Source organism: Dama dama, chromosome 4, assembly GCF_033118175.1.
Source record: "Dama dama isolate Ldn47 chromosome 4, ASM3311817v1, whole genome shotgun sequence".
Classification (NCBI taxonomy): domain Eukaryota; kingdom Metazoa; phylum Chordata; class Mammalia; order Artiodactyla; family Cervidae; genus Dama; species Dama dama.
In genome coordinates this window covers 71,574,537-71,599,344 of record NC_083684.1, presented here as the reverse complement: position 1 = coordinate 71,599,344, position 24,808 = coordinate 71,574,537, and the positions used below count along the sequence as shown (strand labels likewise).

General features: G+C 46.3%; 1 protein-coding gene and 1 non-coding gene across 3 annotated transcripts; one reads left to right on the top strand and one right to left on the bottom strand.

Moving 5' to 3' along the window:
- Positions 1-8,246: 8,246 nt before the first annotated feature.
- TRNAE-UUC (transfer RNA glutamic acid (anticodon UUC)) lies at positions 8,247-8,318 on the top strand. Its single transcript has one exon. It is a non-coding gene; the product is annotated as a tRNA-Glu (tRNA).
- Positions 8,319-15,326: 7,008 nt separating this feature from the next.
- On the bottom strand, positions 15,327-23,636 carry LOC133054977 (zinc finger protein OZF-like). 2 transcript variants are annotated; one of them, XM_061140427.1, is made up of 4 exons: positions 23,390-23,636; positions 20,118-20,156; positions 19,135-19,261; positions 15,327-17,852 (listed from the first exon to the last, which is right to left on the bottom strand). In XM_061140427.1, the coding sequence occupies exons 1-4, from the start codon at positions 23,420-23,422 to the stop codon at positions 16,378-16,380; spliced, it is 1,674 nt and encodes a 557-aa protein (XP_060996410.1). In that variant the 5' UTR covers positions 23,423-23,636; the 3' UTR covers positions 15,327-16,377. The 2 variants fall into 2 exon arrangements, with proteins under 2 accessions (XP_060996410.1, XP_060996411.1); XM_061140428.1 differs by lacking the exon at positions 23,390-23,636 and adding an exon at positions 19,886-19,947.
- Between the last annotated feature and the right edge of the window lie 1,172 nt (positions 23,637-24,808).

Below are 24,808 nucleotides of genomic sequence, written 5' to 3'. Positions count from 1 at the left end.
TCAGTTCAGTCGCTCAGTCGTGTCTGACTCTTTGTGACCCCATGAATCGCAGCACGCCAGGCCTTCCTGTCCATCATCAACTCCCGGAGTTTACTCAAACTCATGTCCATCAAGTCGGTGATGCCATCCAGCCATCTCATCCTCTGTCATCCCCTTTTCCTGCCCCCAATCCCTCCCAGCATCAGGGTCTTTTCAAATGAGTCAATTCTTCGCATGAGGTGGCCAAAGTATTGGAGTTTCAGCTTCAACATCAGTCCTTCCAATGAACACCCAGGACTGATCTCCTTTAGGATGGACTGCTTGGATCTCCTTGCAGTCCAAGGGACTCTCAAGAGTCTTCTCCAACACCACAGTTCAAAAGCATCAATTTTTCGGTGCTCAGCTTTCTTCACAGTCCAACTCTCACATCCATACATGACCACTGGAAAAACCATAGCCTTGACTAGACAGACCTTTGTTGACAAAGTAATGTCTCTGCTTTTTAATATGCTATCTATGTTGGTCATAACTTTGCTTCCAAGGAGTAAGCGTCTTCTAATTGCATGGCTGCAGTCACCATCTGCAGTGATTGTCTTAGTCAATTACACAACTCAGTTTAAACTCTGTACTAGGGATTATACAACAACAATGTACCAGGGCTGGAGGACAGTTTCTCCTTCCTGAAAACCTTCTGACTAATACTGTTATCTTAGAATATATATTATGTGAGTGGGTCTGGAGGATCTTTCTGTTATTAAATTCTAATCTTGTTATCCTAAAATGTAAATTGTGGGAGTAGGTCTGGTAAAATTTTCACAAATGAGACATTCTTTTGATTCATTGTAATAACTAATTAAAAGGTATATAACTCCATTGCTAACACTAGCAAGGGGTACTCTTTCTGCCCCCTTCTGATGTCTATGTCAGAAGCTTTCTTTATCCCTTTTATATTTTAATTGCACAAAAGCTCTGAGCTATCAAGCCTTGTCTCTGGCCCCGGATTGAATTCTTCTCTTCCGGAGGCCAAGAATCCTGGCATCTTTTTGTGGGTCAGCAACAACCTTTTAAGAATATTTTCTCAAACTTTTGGTGCTATTTACAGTTAACACTCCCAGAGTGCTTATACTTTTAAGCATTATCTACCTTCTTAACATATTCTCTCACTTTCTTAAGTGTATCCATTCAGTCAAATGAAGATGGCCCATTTTTGTAGGATTTAAGTTGGAAGTGACAATTCTTGAAGATTTCTTACATTTATTGTTTAAAATAACTATTGAAGTAATACAATAGTCTTCTAATAAATTGTGTATATTTAAAGTGAACGATTTGAGTTCTGATACATGCTTAAGCACGTGAAACCAAAAGTTTCCTCTGCCCTTTTTAGGCAGCTACATCTATCCTGTCCCATTGGCCTGGGGAAGGAAAGCTGAGGCGCCAGACCTTAGAACAGACCTGGGGTCCCAGCCCTGACGTGGCCTTTGCAAGGCTCACTCTTCCCACAGAGGCAGGTTGGGCGTCACTGAACCTGTGAATCGGTCATCTGGAGCAGGTGGTGGAGGGGGTCCTGACCAGACCCCAGTCTGACATTCCAGATCAGGGGGTGGGTGTGTGCTGTAGGAATTGAGGCCTCCTGGGACCCCAGCCAGCTTGTCATCTCAGTTTAATTTTCTAGCAGGAACCCCTCCCCCGACCTCACCTTCCTAGTTAATTGCTGTAATTTATTGACAGTCCTAGTATTCTAGTACTGCATGTGCCGGGAGCGGCGGGGCGGGGAGGGGGGGGGGGGGCGCGCTGTGTGAGGGTCTGCTTCCACCGTTCGCACATAATTAGGACTAAAATCAGAAATGGGGGTGGGGGTGCATTCCGAGACCAAGGCTTAAGCCGTTGGAGTCACGTACCTGTTTCGTCTGTACCTAAGACCCCGAGTTGTTCTGGCTCTCTCCCTACGCTGGGAAAAAGGCGCGCCCACCGAATCCCGCCCACCCCAGCCCCACCCCAGCCGGGGGCTCAGGGGTGAGTCTTGAATATGTGTGAGAGTCCCTGGCGCTCTGCGCTGCCCAGTCTGCCCGGTGCTGCACCCTCCGCGGGGGCAGTCACCGGAGCACTTCCGTCTGTCCCAACTTAAACAGGATGTCCAGATTTGGAAATCTACACCAGGAGGTTTCACGACGTTCCTTGAAGTCTTGCAAAGTGAAAGTGAAAGTCGATCAGTCCTGTACGACTATGCAACCCCAAGGACTGTAACCTGCCAGACTCCTCTGTCCATGGAATTCTCCAGGCCAGAATCCTGGAGTGGGTAGCGTTTCCTCTCTCCAGGGGATCTTCCCAACCCAGGGGTTGAATCCGTTTCCGCAATACAGGCAGATTCTTCACCAGTTGAGCCACCAGGGAAGCCCAAGAATACTGGGTGGGTAGACTATCCCTTCTCCAGCGGATCTTCCCGACCCAGGAATCGAACAGGGGTCTCCTGCATTGCAGGCGGATTCTTTACCAGCTGAGCTACCGTGATGTCTTGAGGGCGGTCAATTTCAGGGGTTCACGGTATCCTAACAACTCCGTTGTTAAACGTTCTCATGATAGGGAAGCGGCAAGGAGACCGCAGGAATTTTCAGGATCCGCCCGCCACCCCTCTACCGCCGCAAAGGTTTCCGTGACGTAGGGGCTCATTCATAAAACGCTGTTATAAACAGAGGCGGCGGCACCTGGTTCTTGCCAAGCGCACTGCGAGCAGCCCAGCCTTGGCGTCCTCCCGCTTCGGCAGCGCCGGCCGGACCAGGACAGTCTCTCTTGCTGCCATTCCCTGGCTGACTTCCACCGCGGGCTCTCCAGACCGCGCTCAGGAAGGCTGGGCTAGCGGGGCCCACAGCTTGGAGGTCACTCCTTCGCTGGGGAGGGAAGCTGCTCGGAGCGCTGGACGTGCTGGAAGCGCGCGCACTGTGGTCCCAGTGAGAACGGTCCCTTCCTGAGGGACCGCTCTTTCTGAGGGCTTCGGCCTTTGGCGCGGTGGCTGGTGTCCGACGAGAGCCGAGCAAACGGGTGCCAAATGGACTCCTCACTGGAGCCCGGCTCCCCGGGGGAACAGCAGAAAGCGGCCGTCCTCCCTCCGCCGGCCCCCGGGAGCAGGCAGGAGGGGCGGGTGTGTGAAGAAGTTCATTGATAAAAAGCGAGTCCCTTCAGGTGACTCTAGGGGGCTCCTGCGTCAGTGCAGAAGTCGGGTATGCTTATAAACAACCCCTGCGACTGCGTTCCTATTATTCCCTCAGTATCCCTGGCTCGAAAGGGGGCCCGATGACTCAGCTGGTAAAGAATCCGCCTGCCGATGCAGGAGACACAGAGAGGAAGTTTCCATCCGTGGGTCGGTAAGATCCACCGAAAGAGAAAATGGCAACCCACCCCAGTATTCTTGCCTGGAGCATCCCACGGACAGAGGAGCCTGACCGGCTACAGTCCATGGGGACCAGCACTGGGGGTGGGTGGGGGCATGCTAACAAACCAGAAGAGTGGGGCCCCTAGACGAGTGCCATTACTGGGGATCAGGGCAGTGCACACAGGCAACAGTCACGAGGGGATTTCATTGGTGGGTTGGAATGTCACTAGGTCACAGGGGAAGATAAGGGAAGCTTGAGTTGGTGCCACAGCTGCATCACTCTTGTGTACCTGGTCACCCGGGCGGGGTGCCTACAGACAGTCTGCGGGAACGCTGAGGCAGCAGAGTATTTAACTTAAAAATTTTATAATACAAACATACACTACCATATGTAAAATAGATAGCCACTGGGAATTTGCTTTATGACTTATGAGAGCTCAAACCTGTGTTCTGTGACAACCTAGAGGGGTGAGATAGGATGGGAGGAGGGAAGTTCAAGCCAGAGGCGCCATACGTATGCCTATGGCTGATTCATGTTGGTGTATGGCAGAAACCAACACAATATTGTAAAACAATTATCCTTCAATTAAAAATAAATTTAAAAAATTTAAAAATTTATGTTACAAGGGTCTTAAAAGACAAGACGCAGAAAACACAACAGGGATCTGGATCGTCGCCCTCAGGAACATTCCATGCCTCGCCTCCTTCACTAGAGCTTCTTCAGTTCCTCTGCCAACTCTTCTCCAGTCCTCTGGGCCCCAGGGTCCTCTGGAGACACCCTTCTCCTGGAGGGATGCTGGAAAAGAACTACCCAGAAGCCTCTGCTCCGTTTGGCATCATTGAAAGGGGTGTTGCAGGCTCGCGTGGTCAGAGGCGGGACTTCCTGCGCCGCCAGAGCGGGATTTTCGTCTTGAAGCTGGTGTGCCAGCACTCGCTAAGATCTGTAAAAACGGGATTTGAGTTGCCATTTTCACCTCCAGGGATTTCTGACCCAGGGATCGAGCCCGCGTCTCCTGCATTGGTAGGTGGATTCTTCTTGTCAGTCCCTGGGACACTGTGTAAAAGGGAGAGAAGTGTTTTCTAGAATCCCCCTGACCGCATGCCTCAGAGGACAGAGCGCACACCTCACAGTCCAGAGGTCTTTCTATAAGCCGCAGCCACACCCCTTCCCGAGTATAGGACCTTGAGCAACTTTCCCTGCTGCCCTTGGCTTTTATGTTAAAGTTCCTCCAACTGGGTTGAAAGAACTAGAAAACGCGCATGAGATACCTGACCGTGTCCAGTACGGCCCAGGGAGCATCACTCTGGCTCTCTTTTCACGGAGGTGCCTCCTGAGCACATGCTGATGGCAGAGGCTCATCCCTGGGGGAATCTGACCCTTGGGCTTCCCTGACCTGTATCCTGTATAAAGATAAGGACTGGGATGGGGAAGAACAGCAGTTGTCTTCAGCACTTTGGGGATTGCTGTTCTACTAGGACAGAAAAGGTGTCAGGACAGTCCAGGAGCCCAGAAGGCCAAGGAATTTACCTTTCAGTTTACAGCCAGTGGAACTAGCTTCTCCCCTGACAGTCGTGAATCTGTCTTCCTGTTTGAGGTTCGGTTATATTTGAAAAGTGAGTCCATTCAAATGGTCAGGTATGATGGTGTACAGGAATGTGGGTCCTTTTGGACATAAAAACACTAGAGGTCCTGGGTGACTCCATAGCCATCGCCCTGAGTGCCCTCATCATAGTCCTGATCACTGTCAGGACTTGTCTTATTTGTTACTTTCCCACCTACTTGACTCCCTTCCTCACTTTATTTCAGACTCACTCCCATTCGCTCTCCTGAGAGAGGCTTTCCCTGGTGCCCAATCACAAGTAGACAGTCACCTCAGTCATCTCTCTCTGTTTTCTTGAGTTTGGAACCTTTAGGTCCCTCTGACATGGCCGTTGTTGTTCAGTTGCTCAGTCGTGTCCTACTCTTTGCGACCCCACAGACTGCAGCACGCCAGGCTTCCCTGTCTATCATCAACTCCCAGAACTTGCTCAAACTCATGCCCATCAAGTCGGTGATACCATCCAACCGTCTCATCCTCTCGTCCCCTTCTCCTCCTGCCTTCAATCTTTCCCAGCATCTGACCTGGTGGTGCCCGTTTATTTAGTTGCTTGTTTAGGATCTCTTTCCAGCCCCAGAGTGTCAGCACCTGTTGCTGCTCTCTGCTAAGACATAGAGCTGCTGAGCCTGTAAAAGGTGCTCAACAAATGGTTGAGTGAATGAATGGGTCTCCCACTCAGGGGCTCCGGTCACACTTACAATAGTCTTTCTCCCAGCTATGGTCCCCAGGGCTAAACTAGCTCCGCCCCTTGCTTACCTCCACGCTCCTCCCCCTTCTGTTCTTCCCTTGCTCACTGCACTCACTCCTGACTGGTGTGCAGCGTTTGCTCTTGCATTTTGTCTTGTCTGATCCCGGATCTCTGCAGGGCTGTCTCTCCCCCCATCCCTGTGCCTCAGTGTCTCCTCTTAGGATAGTCTTTTCCCGGCCATTTTCCTTCTGGCTGAGGTACCCCTGGCTCTCACCTGCCCATCTTCTGGAAACTCTCTGCCATCTTTTGCTGAATGTTCAAATCTCACATCCTTTCTTAAATTTGAGGTTGTTACTGACTTTCTTTCCCTTCCTTCTTCCCTCTCTTCCTTTTTTTTTTTTTCCCCTGCAAGGTATGTTGAATCTTAGTTCCCCAAGCAGGGACCAAACCTGTGGCCTCTGCAGTGGAAGCATGGAGTCCTAACCACTGGACCATCAGGGAATTCCCTGTGGCTGACTTGCTGGAGCTGCCTGGACCTCAGGTCTTTGCCTGAGACAGAGTTGATGATGGCCTTTACCTCGTGGGCTGAGTGGGGGCTTAGTAAAAGTCAGAACGGACATGGCAGACTTCACTGTGCCAGCCCTCCCACATCTGGTGTGTGGCCGTGTCATTTTCTCTTTAGTTCTCAGATCCTGGCGCAGTGGGAATGAGTGTAGTATTGATGGTGACACTGATGCTTGGAGAAATGATGAGATGTTGTGTCTATGGTCACACTGCCAGCAAGTGTCAGACTTCAGACTCTTCATCTGAACCCCGGATCTCTGGCCCAGAGCGAGGGATCTGCAGTCACTTGAACCTCAGTGTGTGAGGCCCTCAGCCTGGGCAGGCACTCAGACAGGGTGAGGGCAGTTCAGGTGCTGTCACTGCTGTGGCCATTGTTGGAATCTTGGGGATTTTTCCGAGAACACTTAACCTCTGCCCCCCAGACCTCGTGGAACACCACTGTCTGTGTCATCTCCTGTGGCCTTCTTCACCCGAGGCTTTTCTCTCAGCCACAATTGCTTTATATCCCAAGGCTGCATCTGCTTCCCCCTTGAACCCAGCACAGAACTTGGCCATCAGCAGGCCTCATGATTCTCTGCACCTCATGGGTCTCTGTACCTTCACCAGCAAGAGTGACAGTCTTGATCCCACCCAAGTGCACAGCACCAATGTTGCTGTGTTTTGACTCTCCAGGTGGTGGTGACCTTCAAGGATGTGGCCATGACCTCCACCCGGGAGGAATGGGGACAGCTTGACCTAGACCAGAGGACCCTGTTCCGGGAGGTGATGCTGGAGACCTGCGGGCTCCTGGTCTCCCTGGGTACGTGCTCAGCAATTAGACCTGTGGGGACCCAGCCTCCTCCTGATTTCTGGCTGACCAGAAGGTCACGGGAGTCACCTTTCCTGCTCCCCACGGGCCCTGCAGTTTGCTGGCCCCTCCTCCTCCTGCCTGATCTGTGTATGTAGCAGGGGTCAGGGGGATAGAAGTAATGTCCCTCTGAACACCAGCCCTCGTCCTGGCACCCAGCACCCTTAGGCTCGGTCTGAGGTCCCTGTTCCTGACTTCTCTGCCGGGAAGCTGCCGGACCCAACCTGGTAGGGTCATGTGTCCTCACAGCTCACAGCAGGGCTGTTCTCAGAAGGGAGGAGGGGTCAGGCAGATCTTCATGGCATTTGTCATCAGTGCCACCGGGGACCTTCCTGATCAGCACAGTCTCAGCAGAGAGGCCCCCTGATCAGCATGGCCCTCACATGTGTCTGGGGGCCCTGGTGGATTGTGTGGGGCAGTCCTTGGAGGGCCAGGAAGAGATTTCTCAGGAGGCCGTATATGCTCGGAATCATCAAATGACAGTTCAGACTCTTTGTCCCCTAGCCTGGAATCAAGGGGCGGACACGTGAGAGGCACCACTGACAGTTATCCACAGTGAGGCATTATGGGACACTTTTGCTTTCCGTCCCCACGAAGTGCTAATTGTGTAGAGGTCTTTGTTCTAATGGGAGTTGTGCTGCTTCTGTTGCAAAAGAATGACTCCATTGTCCTGGAAGATGACCCTGCCAATCGGCCACTTTGAGCTCCTCAAACTTCTGAATCAACAGGCAGAGAGTTACTGTGCTGGCTCTGGTGGTTGAGTCTGATACCAGGAGCGAATTGGACTATACTTCCCACTGCTACTAGCACAAAGGAAGTGTGTGTCTGGAATGCAGAGGTACCTGAAGTGTCTTGTTGTGACCCATGATTAAAGTCAGTGAAAACTATAACAGCCTAATTTAGGCAGGACAACTCATAGCCCAGACCCATCAGGAATGAATGATTGGTCACCTACTAGGGAATAAAAAAGAACATCTGAAGTGGTACTGAGGACCAAAGGAATTTCAAATGGGTTGCAGAAGAGATACATTAGTTGTGGTTATATGACCATACAGAAATGAGGATAGTAATCTGTAATATCATAAGTATTTCTTCCTTCTCTCGTCATGAATGTGTATTTATGTCTCTGAATTCATGAATGAATTCAGTATCTTTTTCTTTCTTCTTTCATCCCCTTATATAACAAAAGTAGTATTGGGGAGTTCCCTGATAGTTCAGTGGTTAGGATTCTGCATTTTCAGTGCAGTGATCCAGGTTCAATCCCTGGTTAGGGAACCAATCCTTTAAGTCACCTAGCACAGCCAAAAAAAAAAAAAAAAAGTTGTCTTAACATTTCAATATTTATTCACTGTATATTATTAAATTTATAGTATTTGCTTCTGTTTTATGCTTTGGTATTTTGGCCACTAGGCATGTGAAATCTTAGCTTCCTGACCACGGATTGAACCCACATCATTGGAAGGTGAAGTCTTAACCACTGGACCACCAGGAAGCCCACATATATCATAGCATTTGGTTATAGGATATCAAGCAGAAGAGTGACCATCACCCAAGGAATCTGCATCCTTTCTGTAGAAAATGTTAGTGTATTTTCTGTCGTACATGGGATAGTTGTATCATGTTAGGTGGAAGTATAACCTTGTTGTCTTTATTTGGAGGTTAGGAATGGTTTGAGTTTGTGTGGGTGCCAAATTGACAAGAGGTGGACTTGTAATGATTAATTTTATATTCAACTTGACTAGGGTGTATCACATCTAGATGTTATTCAAACACCAGTCTAGCTTTTGCTGTGAAACTTTTTTATGGACTAAACACCTATATTTTTTATTTATAATTTTTAAATTAATAGATCAAATACATATTCAAAAAGTATGACCTCAACTTAATGGCATATTGTCCCTTAAGAAAGTAGGGGGGGAAAAAGAAAGTAGAAAAGTAAGACAAATTAAACAAGACTTGGATTCAGTAGCATACTGAAAATTTTAATAAAACTAGACATCTATTTAATATTGAGATGGAGGTTATAGTCATCATAATGAGGCGATAAAAAGAAATAAAATTTCTCTTTGTTAAGGGTAAAATAAAATTTATTTAATTGATCTAGCTGGGCTGGAAGAAGCACAAGCTGGAATCAAGATTGCTGGGAGAAATATCAATAACCTCAGATATGCAGATGACACCATGCTTATGGCAGAAAGTGAAGAACTAAAGAGCCTCTTAATGAAAGTGAAAGAGGAGAGTGAAAAGTTTGGCTTAAAGCTCAACATTCAGAAAACTAAGATCATGGCATCTGGTCCCATCACTTCATGGCAAACAGATGGGGAAACAGTGGTTGACTTTATTTTTCTGGGCTCCAAAATCACTGCAGATGGTGACTGCAGCCATGAAATTAAAAGATGCTTATTCCTTGGAAGGAAAGTTATGACCAACCTAGACAGCATATTAAAAAACAGAGACATTACTTTGTCAACAAAGGTCCGTCTCACCAAGGCTATGGTTTTTCCAGTGGTCATGTATGTATGTGAGAGTTGGACTATAAAGAAAGCTGAGCGGCAAAGAATGGATGCTTTTGAACTGTGGTGTTGGAGAAGACTCTTGAGAGTCCCTTGGACTGCAAGGAGATCCAACCAGTCCATCCTAAAGGAGATCAGTCCTGGGTGTTCATTGGAAGGACTGATGTTGAAGCTGAAACTCCAATACTTTGGCCACCTGATGCAAAGAGCTGACTCATTTGAAAAGACCCTGCTACTGGGAAAGATTGAGGGCAGGAGAAGAAGGGGGGACAGATGATGAGATGGTTGGATGGCATCACCGACTCAATGGACATGAGTTTGGATAGACTCTGGGAGTTGGTGATGGACAGGGAGGCCTGGCGTGCTGCGGTTCATGGGGTCGCAAAGAGTCGGACGTGACTGAGTGGCTGAACTGAACTGGAAATTGATATGTGGAGAAAATTTTATGGGATCTACCCAAAAAAAAAACAAAAACATATACAGTGGAATACTGAAAGTGAAAGTAAATACTGCTGCTATGGATAGACTTGGAGAGTATTTTCCTAAGTGAAATAAGTCAGACACAGAAAGACAAATTCAGTAGGATATCACTTATTTTTGGATTTTCTTCTTTTGGCCATGCTGCATGGCCTAGGGGATCTTCGTTCACCAGCCAGGTTTGAATCCGTGCCCCCTGCAGTGGCAGTGTAACATCTTAGCCACTGGACTGCCAGGAAGATCCCCAGGATATATTCTTAAGTGAAAGACTATAGTCTAGAACAGTGTACAAAGTATACCGTGTATTTTGAGTCATGTAGAAGTAAAAATATATAGGGACAGAGATTTAACAGTTTGGAAAGACAGGAATGTAAGTTATCACATTTTCTTATATTATAGTTTTGAGTTTGTAGAAATTTAAGTGTTTCTATAATGTTTAAACAGAGTTCAATCAAAATGGAATTTAAAAATCCATAAGATCAATAGAAAAATTGAAGAAAAAGTGGAGAGACTGTATGTTACATTGATGGCACATCTAGGACAAAGAAAAGCGGCTTAAAACCTGGAAGAGGGACTTCCCTGGCAGTCCAGTGGCTAAGGCTCTGACTTTCACTGCAGAGGGCATTGGTTTGATCCCTGGTCAGGGAACTTAAGATCCTGCATGCCATGTGCTGTGGCCAAAAAATAAAAATAAAGACCCTGAGGAATAAACACACACATACTTGCTGCTGCTGCTGCTAAGTCGCTTCAGTCGTGTCTGACTCCCTGTGACCCCATAGACGGCAGCCCACCAGGCTCCTCCGTCCCTGGGATTCTCCAGGCAAGAACACTGGAGTGGGTTGCCATTTCCTTCTCCAGTGCATACATGCATGCTAAGTTGCCTCAGTCGTGTCTGACTCTGTGAGACCCTATGGACAGCAGCCCACCAAGCTCCTCCATCCACAGGATTCTCCAGGCAAGAATACTGGAGTGGGCTGCCATTTCCTTCTCCAACACACACCTGAGTACAAATATAGCTAGGAGAATCTGAATAAGATCAGGTGATGGTATCAAAGTCAGTATCATTGTTGTGCTATCATAATATAGTCTTACTGTTAGGGAAACTGGGTAAAGTACACACAGGATCTCTTCATGTGAATCACTGATTTTCACCATAAGTATTTCAATTAAAAAAAAATCCAATGGAGGAGGAATTCCCTCGTGGTCCAGTGGTTAGGACTCTGTGCTTTCATTCATTTGAATCAACCCCTTTTTAAAAATTTATAATTTATTTATTATTTTTGGTTGCACTGGGTCTTTGTTGCTATGTGCAGGCTTTCTCTAGTTGCTTGCAGCCAGGGGCTACTCTGGTTGTGGTGCATGGGCTTCTCTTCTTGAAGAGTAGGAGCTCTAGGGCATGTGGGCTTCAGTAGTTGTAGCGCTCAGACTCAGTAGTTGCAACTCACAGGCTCTAGAGCTCTGGCTTAGTTGTTGTGTTATTCCTCAATATGTGAAATCTTCCCAAACTAGGCATCAAACCCGTGTCCCCTGCATTGGCAGGCGGACTCTGATACACTGCACCTCCAGGGAAGTCCTTGAATCAACAGCTTTATGTCAACATTTTTTTAAGTCAAATCTGCAAGTCATACTCTTTGATTTTGGATTAAAAGAAGTAACATCTACATTTATTATTTTGCAGCTGTATTTTCATTCTTCTCATCATGATAGATTATGTAACTCAAGTTATTCATGATTTTATGGAAGAAAACTCCAGCTTGATAAACATATATGAACCTGTATGGACACGACTCCAGACTGGTGAAAGCAGTCATCCCACTAGCGGGGACCATGGGCAACTGGACATCAGTCAGGATGTGTGACAGGGAATACACAGAAGTCCACTCTGCACTGTCAAGCAGGGGCTATTCTCAGATCTCACTGAACATTTGTGTGAAGTCGTCATTTCTGTCTGGAGGGATCCTCACCAGTTTTGAGCAGTGTTCCTTCCCGGGGACTTGGCGAGGGAAGACTGCAGTGTATCAATCTCATTGTTCAGTTTATCCTCAAGTGGTTTGTTCAAAATATTCACAGTAAACCTGATTTTTATACTACTGCTTAAGGTTGTAGAAAATATAACCAGTGTGATGAAAATGTTACATAAGTAGAAAACAAAGCAAAATAAGGGACAAAGGAAAGAACCAGGAATCTTGATAAGAGTCCCAAAATGAAGTTAAATAACGAAGACATGTCAGTAGAATTTACTGCGGAAATTAGGGCATTTACATAAACCTAAGTCTGATAACTGTGACATTGCTGAGGTTATGGATTGCTCCACTCTTAATGACCTCCAGGGAGTCACTGGCAGTAATGACTGATAACTTCTTCTGATCATACAGGTTCTGTGGAGACAGGAAGGTTCTAAACTAAATGCTCCCTTCTCATTGAGTGTAGGGTGATGCCATTCTTCTAAAATGTCTGGCTCCAATTTTTCTGTTTAAAAAAATTATAGATGGGATGTTACTGAGATGAAACCAGAGTAAGGCGGATGATAGAGATAAATATGTGATAGATATTTAAGTGGGTTTTCTAGGTGGTTCAGTGGTAAAGAATCCACCTGCCAATGCAGGAGACCAGGGTTCAATCACTGGGTTGGGAAGACCCCCTGGAGAAGGAAATCACTACCCACTCCTAGGTATTCTTGCCTGGAGAATCTGAAGGACAGAAGGAGCCTGGCGGGCTACAGTCCATGGGGTCGCAGAAGTGTTGGACACGACTGAGCAACTGAGCATGCGTGCATATAGGTAGATGATAGATACAAATAGAAGATAGATAAATAGGTAGATGATGGATAGATGACAGAACAATGGATCCATTTTTACAGGTAAGGAATGGAAGCCGAGACCCCAGGAGGGTAGAGTGTTGATTACTGAGAAAGAAAACATCCACGTACTTGAGATGCAATGAACAGCCTTCCACTAAGGACAGGAATTTAGAGACACATCATTAAAGGCTCCGTAACATAACATGCCCCAATCATCAGATACTACAGAGACCCTAGGACTTCCCAGATGGCTCCACCTGCAATGCAGGAGACGTGGGTTTGATCCTGGTTGGGAAGATCCCCTGGAGGGAGGCATGGAAACCCATTCCAGTATTCTTGCCTGGAGGATCCCATGGACAGAGGAGCCTGGTGAGCTACCGTCCATGGGGTCATAGAGTTGGACATGACTAAAGCATCTAAGCACATATGCACACAGAACCTAGGTGTCAACCTAGACTGGGGGAGCTCATCTTCATCTTATTACTTACAACCTACCTCATCTTGACGGCTTCCCTCATGACTCAGTAATCTGCCTACAATTCAGGAGACTTGGGTTCGATTCCTGAATCGGGAAGATCCCCTGGAGAAGGGAATGACAACCCACTCCAGTATTGTTGCCTGGAGAATCCCAAGGAGAGGAGTCTGGCAGGCTACCGTCCATAGGGTTGCAAAGAGTTAGACACAATTGAGCAACTAACATTTTCACTGTCACCTTATCTAGAGGAGAGGGAGGAGGTGTCAGGCACTCCTGAAGCACATTGATGAGGGCCAACTTGCCTCTGGTTTCCTCAGCAAATGCCTTTCCTGTTTTTATGGGTTTGTTCTTGTCTGTATCTATATGTATCCATAGATATGATCTATCTAAGGCGTTTCCTTTTTTATTGTCCTAACCTCGGTAAGTAAAATTGAAAGAACAGTTAATCTTGGGTTCCCTGAGATAAACATTTTCTAAGAATCAGATACCTGAAATGAAGAGATACTTACCAAATGTTTATTTGCTCCCAGGACAAGGTCTGCCATCGCAACCTCTGTGCGTCTGCAGTGAGGACATATAAGCCTGAGATAAAGGCTTAGACCCCCCATGATGTCACCTGCCCCTGGCAAAGTGATCACCTGTAAGTGCACCAACAGTTATTTGTGTAGGCTGTGGAGACAAACTCTGAAAAATATTTGGGGCTGTGTAGCTACCAAGAGCTATGGAAAGTGCTTCCTATGATAGATATCTGTCAGGAGTGGAAGAAATTGATGGTGGGAAGCTGGTTTTTTAAATAATCAAAATCCCACTGGAATGTACGGGGGAAAAAAACCCCTGAGTTCTAATAAGTGAGGGAAGGAAAATGCCTATTGGGGATTTTTTAAATTGATTTAAAGACTTTTTGCAAAACATGACTTCTTCCCATAACTCAGAGCACTGAGGGCAGGGAAATTGAAGGAAAAAGCAGAGTGAGGAGAATTAGAAGGTATATCCACAGTTGTGCAAATGAATGTTAAGTGTGTATTTTCCTTTTGTTCTATATTTCAAGACATTTATTATCCCAGGAGTTTCAGACATGTTTCTAGGAATATGGAATATGTCAGTGCACAACATTTAAATACATATTTCCCTGCTGGAACTTAGTATTTGATAGAAAAATACAATAAGCAGTTCTTCTATTTAAGTTGCATGGTGTCATAGAAGGTGATGGTTCCTAAGGAAGTAAGGGCAGCAAATGGGTGATAAAAAAATAAGGAGTTTATGATGAGTCCAGTCATTAAATTGAGTGTCCATATTTGGACTACTAGTGAAGATGAAAACTAAGGACCTACTATATATAGATGGTTTATTTCCTCCTTTCCAATTGCTTCATATTTATTATTTTGCCTTATAATGAAATTGGAACTCCAGGATAATGCTGAATTGAGAACAATGAGCAGCTGTCCTTTTATGCTAAAAGGAATACTTTAATAATGGCTCAAAAATACAGTATTTATAATAACTTTTTGTAGATGTTATTTATAAAATGATTAAGAAGGATTGCTTCTATCTGCAGTTTGATCTCTCTCAGTGTACTAGCACTGAACAATTCACAAAGGAAAAAAAAAATTAATTCCCATTCACAGTATTACCAGATTTAGAAAACACATATGCAAGACCAATAAAAAGAAATCTAAAAACAATGTTAACAAAAATTAAGATCTAAATAAAAGGAGATGTATGTTTATGGATTGGGACACTCAGTATTTCTTCCTAAATTGAAAATTAAGGAAATGTCCTGGTGGTCCACTGGTTAGAACTCTTGTGTTTTCACTTCCATGGCCTGGGTTGAGGGACTCTAGATCCTGTAAGCCACACAACATGGCCAAAAATAAAAAATAAAAACAAATCAATGCAACCCCACTCAAACTCCTAGTAGGATTTTTGTACTGTATAAACTAGAAGGTGGATTCTAAACTTCATATGAAAAGCAAAGATCCAAGAACGGCTATGACTTTGAAGAAAAAAAAAAAAGGAAGTCAAAGGAGTACACAATGTTGATTTCAAGACATATTATGAAAACAAATTAGTCAATACGTGAAAATACTGGCATAAATAAAGTAGATAAATGCAACAGAACATAAATGATTGACCTTCAATGAAGTACTAAAGCAATTCAGGGGGAAAGGTATGATCTTTAAATCACTATTATGGCAGAAATTGGGTGTCCATATTTTAAAAATTAAACCCCACAATTAACTGAAAATGATTCACTTACATCAGTAAAAACCTCAAACCATAAAAGTTACAGGAGGAAGCAAGGGAAAAAGTAAAGAGAATAAATGAACAAATTAGGCTACAATAAAATTAAAAACTTTTTCTCTGGATTAAGTGATTGAAAAGACTAAACCAAATCTGGAAGATTGTATTGCTAAGTATTTCCATAAGAGTACCTTAATCAGTAAGCAATGACAAAACGTCAAAACTCAGTAATTAGAACAAGTTATATGAACAGAAATTTCAAGAATGATATGTGGTTGGAAATTAACACATGGAAGACCACTCGGCATCATATCATTAGAGAAATGCAAATTAAAATCACTTGGGCCCACTATACAACTATGGTGTCACTAAAATTGGAAAGCCTGAACATACCAAGTAAGAATGTAAAGAACAGGAACTTGGCTTGTGGTGCTTCTGATGAGACTATAAAAGGACACCACCACTTTTGGGAAGAGTTGGACTGACCCTACATGAGTTTAACATTCACTTACTCTATGACGAGTTGTGCTACTAGATATTAACTCAAGTGAAGGAAAGCATGAGTCCAGAAGGCATTTCTCCAGTGTGAACATTGGTGGCGCAGTGGTAAAGGGTCCACCTGCCAATGCAAGAGACATGGGTTTGATCCCTTGGGCGGGAAGATCCCCTGGAGTAGGAAATGGCAACCCAACCCAGTAGTCTTGCCTGGAGAGTCCCATGGACAGAGGAGCCTAGCAGGCTATAGTTCAGAAGGTTGCAAAGAGCTGGACATGATAGAGTGACTGAACACACGCACACACACACACACACACACACACACATATTAGATCATGACCTTGGAGCTGTGTACAAAGAACTACACGCATAAGGCCTTTCTCCACTGTGGGTTCTCTGGTGGACAATTAGACTTGTTTTGTAACTGTAAGGCTTCCCACACTCATTGCACTGAAAAGGCTTCACTCCAGTGTGGATCCTCTGATGGACAATAAGACTTGTTTTGTTACTGTAGGGCTTCCCACATTCACTGCATTGGAAAGGCTTTGCTCTAGTGTGGACGTTTTGGTGGCTAATTAGTGTGTTCTTCAGCTTGAAGGCTTTCCCACATTCATTGCACACATAGGGTCTTTCTCCAGTGTGGATTCTCTGGTGCTCATCAAGTGTGATTTTCCTCTTGAACCCTTTCCCACATTCACTGCACTCATAATGCCTCTGTGAGGTGTGAACATTCTGGTGTTTGTTCAGGGCGAAGCTGCTCACAAACAAATTCCCACATTTCTTACAGGCATAAACTTTTTCTCCACTGTGGATTCTCTGGTGGACAATAAGACTCTTTTTGTTGACATAGGCTTTCCCACACTCACCACACATATAAGGCCTTTCTCCAGTGTGAGTTCTCTGGTGGATAATAAGACTTGTTTTGTAACTAAAGGATTTCCCACATTCGGTGCACTTAAAAGGCTTTTCTCCAGTGTGGATTCTCTGGTGCACAAGGAGTTTATTTCTGTACAGGAAGAGCTTCCCACATTCACTGCACTTATGAGGTTTCTCTCCAGTGTGGACTTTTTGGTGCTGGACAAGTGAATCCTTGCGGGCATATGCTTTCCCACATTCCTGACACTCATAGGGTCTTTCTCCAGTGTGGACTCTTTGGTGCTGAACAAGCTTACATTTGTAGATGAAGACTTTCCCACATTTACTGCAATCGAAAGGCTTTTCTCCTGTGTGCACTCTCCGATGATGAGAGAGACCCCCTCGGAGTCTAAAGAATTTCCCGCAGTCATTGCACTTATATGGTTTTTCTCCAGTGTGAACTCTCAGGTGCTCTGTGAATTTGTACTTCTTACTGAAGGCTTTGCCACATTCGCTGCACTTGTAATGCCCTTGCCCAGGGTGAGAGCCCCCCCTGCTCTGCCTACTTCTGTGTGGATGCTCTCCATCATGGGGGGGCTGGTGCTGGAGAAAGCCCAGGCTACCGAGGAAATCCTCCTCAACCTCTCCACATGTGAACACAGTGTCAGGTACAAAGATCTTGCAGCTCGTCACGAGCAAGGCCCCGTTCTCATCCCTCCTGAGACGTTTCTCTCCACTGAGCTGTGTTTGGTGCTGCTGCAAGTGAGAAGTGAGCATTTTCCCAGAAGCCCCAGAAGAGGGCAGGGTTTTCTCCATCAGGGCACACATGTCAGTGGAAGTGACAGCCTTCAGGATACATGGGTCCACCTGTGGATTCCTGTCTCGTGTCACTTGTTCTGCAGAAACACATTGTTCAGAACTGGCCTCTTCGGTATCTCCTCCACGCCAACACCCTAAAACCATAAAAAATGCTGATAAAGTGTATGGAGACTCTGGTGGGGAAGTACATATGTAGGAATGAGCCCATGGGTTTGTGTTCAAAACAAGGGAGGAAGGGTCAAGTGGTAGAAGGGGATACGATGCATTTCTCGGTCCCTGGTGGTCACAAAAATAGAAATGTTTCAAACTAAGGAGAACACAGGATATGGAGCTGCGCCAGGAGGAGACCCTGGAACAACTCAGTCCTTGGCCAGTGGCAGTCACCAGGGTTTTCTGGTGGAGACAAGTGTCAGCTCTGTACAGCGTGTGTCCTAATCCAGGAAAATGCAATTATACCTGTTTGCCTGGTGTTCAAATACCATACAAGTAAACATGCACCTCTAAAAATACATTAAACATAAACATATACGATATGCTAAACACATAATATTGGAGAAGGTTTCAAAGAGAGAGGGAAAGGGGAGATGTGGAGGACACTTAGGTAGAAGACAGAAAGAGGTGAGAAGTCACAGTGAAAGGAAAAGTGGACCAAGTGTCACAACAGGGAGGAAAAGAAAGAAAAGAGTATGACCATGATAAATCTGGGCACTAAAACACTAGTGAGCAAAGGACATTTCCCTGTAGGATTAGAAATGACCTATGATGTGCGTTCCTACAGCCCCTGCTCACCAGGCCCAGGATCCAGCAACCCTCTTCCAATGACTAGGGAAGTGTCTACCTCGTCAGGCACCCAGGGCCACCTCCACCCCCAGGTCAGGTTGGGTGACTGTGGAACTTACTAGATCAAAGGCCTGAGGGGAAAATGGGGCCATTATGAGAAAGACACTGGCCCAGGGTCAATCAACCAATGACAGACTTCAGGAAAAAAAAAAAAAAAAAACATGGTACTAGAAGAACCTTAAGTAGTCTTCCAAAAATAACCTAGTGTTGACCATAAATGCTGACCACATGTCTCTAATTCCTGAGACAGGCAGTGCACACAAAAAGGGTTAAAATCTGTGACACAGATCTCCCACCCAGCAGAATAGTCACCACACAAGCGATGGCAAAGCAAACTGGAAGTAACAAGCAAACTGGACAGACAGTTAACAAGCCTCCGAGACCAAACACTTCTGTGAAAGGCTTCAGGGCATGTGACACAGGACTAGACATGCATGGGTGGGGGCACAAAGCTCAAATGCCAGGAAGCCAGGGAAGGAAGCAGTGTCCATGACCCAGGCTGGGAAGGCTGGAGTGAGCCACGCAGAGAGAAGGGCCGAGCCCAGCACAGGCGGTGTGTGCGGACGCAGTTCTTACCCAGGGAGGCTATCAGGGACAGGTTCTCCAGCATGACGTCATAGTACAGGAGTCTCTGAGCCTCGCCGAGGAGCCCCCACTCCTCCTGGGAGAAGGACACTGCCACGTCCTCAAAGGTCACATGGCCCTGTCAGGAGGGGGACACATGAGTTCACAGCGGCCTCTGTAACTAAAACACCCTCCCCACAACATAGCACAGCCTTCATGGCACAACACCGTGACCTGAGGGCCTGGAATCTGACATTGTCCACCTGCTCAGGAGTATCTTCACACCTGGACCCTGCCCCCACCTGATCTTCAGATGTGTGTCTAGTTGTAGACCTGACACCTCCAGTGAGACACCCCTGTCACATCTCAGACTCAGCACGAGGATACATAATTCAGACAGTCCTCCTGCTCATCACTCCTACTTTTTGTTGGCTGCACCAGCTCTTATTTGTGGCATGTGGGATCCAGTTCCCTGACCAGGGATCGAACCCTGGGCCCCCTACATGGGGAGCGCAGAGTCTTAGCCCCTGGACCACCAAGGAAGTCCCATCACTCCTACTTCTCACTTCCCGTCTCAGACACAGTGTCCCTACTCTCACCTAAAGGCAAACGTCGTGGTGTCATGTCAGACGACTGTCCCTGACCCTGCACAGCAGAAAAGCACCCAGCTCCTCAGGCCCCCACCCCAGGAGAGGCTGCGCTCTGTCTATCCACCCACGTCCTGGGTCCTGCAGTGTCCTGGACACACCCGACTTGGTCTCACCTCCAGGCACATGGACAGGCTGGCTCCAGTCCCAGGAACATCTCACCACCTCATCTTCTCCACTGGACACATGAGACCACCTCAGTACCACTTCACAGGTCCTGCGCCTGAGGTGACCCCAGGGCTAGAACTAAAGCCCAACAAGCCCAGGATAACTGTGTCTCTTGTATCTGTGTGTCAATACTAGGGGTGGGATGACATCGGGAGAGGTACTAGGGCTTCCTCCACTTACCTGTCCAGGGACCATAAAGGTTGCTGCTACCATGGGAACCTGTGAAAAGAGGGAGGATCTGAGATCAAGGTTATCTTGGTGAGGATGGAAAGGTGGAGCTGTGTCCTTTCCTGAAGATGAGTCACCTCAGGCTGACCTCTGACCTCAGAGCTATAACCTGACAACTCTGATAGCCTTTGATAAAGACTCAACTTCCTTGAGTCTCAGTGTCTTCAGGTGTAAAAGTTAAGTGAAGTGAAGTTGCTCTGTTGTGTCCGACTCTTTGCAACCCCATGGACTACCAGGCTTCTCCATCCATGGGATTTTCCAGGCGAGAGTACTAGAGTGGGTTGTCATTTCCTTTTCCAGGGGATCTTCCCAACCCAGGGATCAAACCTGGGTCTTCTGCATTGCAGGCAGAGGCTTTTTACCCTCTGAGCCACCAGGGAAGCCCAGGTGTGAAAGGGTAACACTTAAGATGTCTATCTCCTAATGTTGTGTAAACATCAAATGCATTATTAACCTCTCCCACGCTAAGATTCACTATGACATAACACAGGATTAAGATTTCTATAAATGTTTTTTTTTTTTTAAATCAGGATTTCCTTACATGTCTTTCAAGGCTTTCTGAGACAAAGTATCTCTTTTCCACTACCAATTATTTGATTTCATGACAGAATTCACTCCTGATATTATACTCCCTGAAATTCGTGACCATAGGTTTAAGAGCTCAGTCCCATAAATTGACCTCTTCTGAGAAGCCAGTTCCAATCCCTGGTCCCCAGGCTACCAGTACTTCTGTCCCACTGGCTACAAATTCAGGGATTTCCCTGAACCTGTCAGTATTTATAATTTGATAAAATAACCCATGAAAATTAGGAAAACACTTTTCTTACTGCTGGCTTACTGTAATGGATACAACTTAGAACAGCCCAATGGAAGGGATGTCTAGGTCTAGGTAGTGGAAGTGGAGGGCAGCAAGGGTTTCAGGCCCTTTCAGTACAAGCCACCCTCCCAAGACTTCCATTGTTTCAAGGTGTTCAGTGATCTTGAGGCTCCTTGAATTTTATTCCTCAGCAATTTTTATACATGATCTCCAGTTCCCCTCTGATTCTTGGGAACTTCCACATGGGGCTGAGAATTTAACCTTCTATTCTCCTTACTTCCTGGCGACCAGTCCAATCTTAAGTCACCTCAATTATAAACTCCTGTGTGAAACAGGGGCAAGTTGTAACAAAGAACAGTCCTAAAGCTAGGAAATTCCAAGGAGCCCAAGATAAAACCTAGCACAGATATTCATTCTCATTTTAAACAATTAGTACTTGTTTATACAAGATTAACTTGTTTAGTTCAGTTCAGTTCAGTCGCTCAGTCATGTCCGACACTTTGCAACCCCATGAACCGCAGCACGCCAGGCCTCCCCGTCCATCACCAAGTCCCGGAGTTTACTCAAACTCATGTCCATCAAGTCGGTGATGCCATCCAGCCATCTCATCCTCTGTAATCCCCTTTTCCTGCTGCCCCCAATCCCTCCCAGCATCAGGGTCTTTTCCAATGAGTCAACTCTTTGCATGAGGTGGCCAAAGTACTGGAGTTTCAGCTTCAACATCAGTCCTTCCAATAAACACCCAGGACTGATCTCCTTTAGGATGGACTGGTTGGATCTCCTTGCAGTCCAAGGGACTCTCAAGAGTCTTCTCCAACACCACAGTTCAAAAGAATCCATTTTGGGGGGCTCAGCTTTCTTTATAGTCCAACTCTCACATCCATACATGACCACTGGAAAAACCATACCCTTGACTAGACGGGCCTTTGTTGTTCAGTCTATACATTTTTAACCTTGTAGTTTCCTGGAAGAGCTGAGGCACCTGTGCCCTTTCACTGAACTTAAGACTGACTGACTGGTCAGCATTGCCCAATTTTTGTGGCTCCAAAAGGAACAGACAGTCAGCTGGCGGAGTATTCATCAGTCAATGTACACAACCTCACCCCTCCTTCTCCACCTCCTTCCCAGGCAAAGCTCTTTACTCCTTATACCCTTGCTTTCTTATAAAGCCCTGGAGCCTTAGGACCCTCCCATTTTCAGGCAGCATCTCAAAGTCCCACCCACTCTGCCCTCCAGCCCCACCTCTTCGTTCATCTCAGGTCCCCTTTCACAGAAAAGTGAAAAAATTTTCCCACCTAAATTTGAGATCCAGATTTAGGTGTCCCCACAAAGACATCCTTGAGCCAGTGACCTCCTCCCTCAATTCCAGACTATAGATTCTAGCAGCCCCTACATTACCTCAATTTTGAATCTCAGAAACAACATGTCTCAAATCCAACTTTTCTTCTCTCCCTAAAACTGACTTCTCACATCAGTGTGGTCTCAGGTCGTAAAGAAAACCTTTATTGTCCTTTACTCTGTCTTTAGCTCAGAGCCACATTTACTTCACCAGGAAATCATGCCAATTACCTTTAAGACTTATTAGAAATATTATCTGTTACGTTCCTTTGGGAAAAAAAAATTATTAAACAGAAACCTCAATTCGAGTTGGCACACCAGAAGAGGGAGCCCTCACTGACCTGAGACAAGAATGGTATTCCAAAGGAAGAAGAGTCTCCTTTTTCCTGGAAAGGACTCAGACAATGAAAAGCCATGGGCTTTTTGGTGACTAGAGCCGTTTTAACTTCCCTTTGTAATCTCTATAAAAGTGTTAACTCCCCCATAGTGACACACCCCAATTGCAATTTCCCGAAAGATCCTGAAAAAAAATTTTTTTGAAGCCCATTTTTGTGTGAGAAATACAGGGCAGGCTACTTGTTTCAGGTCAGCAACTGCCATACCCATCACTCTCGTCCAGAAAACACCTTACTCTTCGGATTCTAACTCAGAAGCCTCCCCAGGTCTCCCCGCCTCCACCCTCATCTCCTCCTCCCCAGTCTGTACTCCTCGGAGCTGGCTTTGAGATACTTTAAAACTCAAGTGAATTCCTAATTTATTCGCAACCCTCCATGCCTCCCAGAATGCTCTCGGCCCAGTTGACCCAGACGATTGACTCCTCTTCATATGCCCTGTCCCTGCAGAGAGGACTCCAACCCCAAGTTTCCCTAACGCTCTGGCTCATGTGCGCCTCCAAGGATCGGCATGTGCCGGGCCCACGGCCTTTAACACTCCACACTTCAGCACACAGCGTGTCAGAAAGGGGACCGCCACACACGCACGCCTAAACTTCTGCAGACGGGCCTAAGCCGCGGCGCCGTGAGCAGGAGACCCTCACGGGGGCTTGAGGATCTGGGGACGGAACTGTCACCTGGGGCGGGTCCTGCAGCGCGTCGGTTGCCATAGGACCCTGTGGGCGCAGTGGTGCCAGCAGAAGCGCGAGATAATGGCGGAGACCTGGGCCGAAAATCCTGGAAGTGTCCCGAAGTCCGCTCACTCCTGTGCACTGTGGACGGCGCCCCTTGGGTTCTTCCCAGTTTCCCTAAGGCCGGCTGCACCGAGTTATTTAGAGTCTCAGGTTCTGCACTCTGCAGCAAAAGCCGTCAAACGACCGCCATCAAAAAGGCGCCGGAAATCCCACCCCCTCCCTTTTCGTAATCCAGGAAGAGCCAGAGTTTGGGGGCTTCATTGGTGCGGAGAACAAGGCAGACCGGCGCATGGTCTTCTGGGTAGTGTAGTTCCCTCGGTTCCGGTTTGCGTTACAAAGCCCCGGGGTCTCGCCTTAACGTGTTCTGACGGATGTACAGATTAAAAAGTAGACCCAAGAAAGCCCTTTGGTATAATCTTTACAAAATTCTGCTTTAACTACCATTTCTCAGCTAAAAGTTAATACAGGTTTAGCAAACAAGCGTTTCCCTCGTGAAAAGACTGAGCGTAGCCACAGTCCTCAGCTATTATTACTTTTTATGCAAATCTTGGAGAAATTTTCAAGTAAGTAAAATCTAGTCAGTATGATTTGGAGGAAAAAACTTTAAAGGTAATTATATGCAACAAAATATCTCGGTGTTTTTAATTATTGGCTAACAAAAAGCATACAGTCAGATAATAAAGTCTGTCGTTGGTCCTGTGGACCTTAAACCCCAGAGGCAATAATCTTGCCCGGCATATTTACATAGGATCAAAGAGTTACAATTGCGAACACATATAGAAATAGCCACACTAACAGTGTCCTGCTAGGGAATAAACGTCAGGAGCTTTTAAAGGCAAAGAGAGGTTTGTATCACAAAGAATTTTAATTGCAGTTGGACTCAGAAGCTAGAGTCTGAACAGGGTAGAACAGGGTTGAGTGCCAAAGCCATCACTAGAGGAAGATGTAAGCCCTTTATTGTGGCAAGTTTTAGGCATTCTTTCCGAGTCCTTGGAATATGTGACATTTCAGTTTAGGGCAGTCACTCAGTTGTGTCCCACTCTGCGACTCCATGAACCACAGCACGCCAGGCCTCCCTGTCCATCACCAACTCCCAGAGTTCACCCAAACCCATGTCCATCGAGTAGATGATGCCATCCAACCATCTCATCCTCTGTCGTCCCCTTCTCCTCCTGCCCTCCATCTTTCCCAGCATCAGGGTCTTTTCACATAGTCAGCTCTTCCCATCAGGTGGCCAAAGTATTGGAGTTTCAGCTTCAACATCAGTCCTTCCAATGAACACCCAGGACTGATCTCCTTTAGGATGGACTGCTTGGATCTCCTTGCAGTCCAAGGGTCTCTCAAGAGTCTTCTCCAACACCA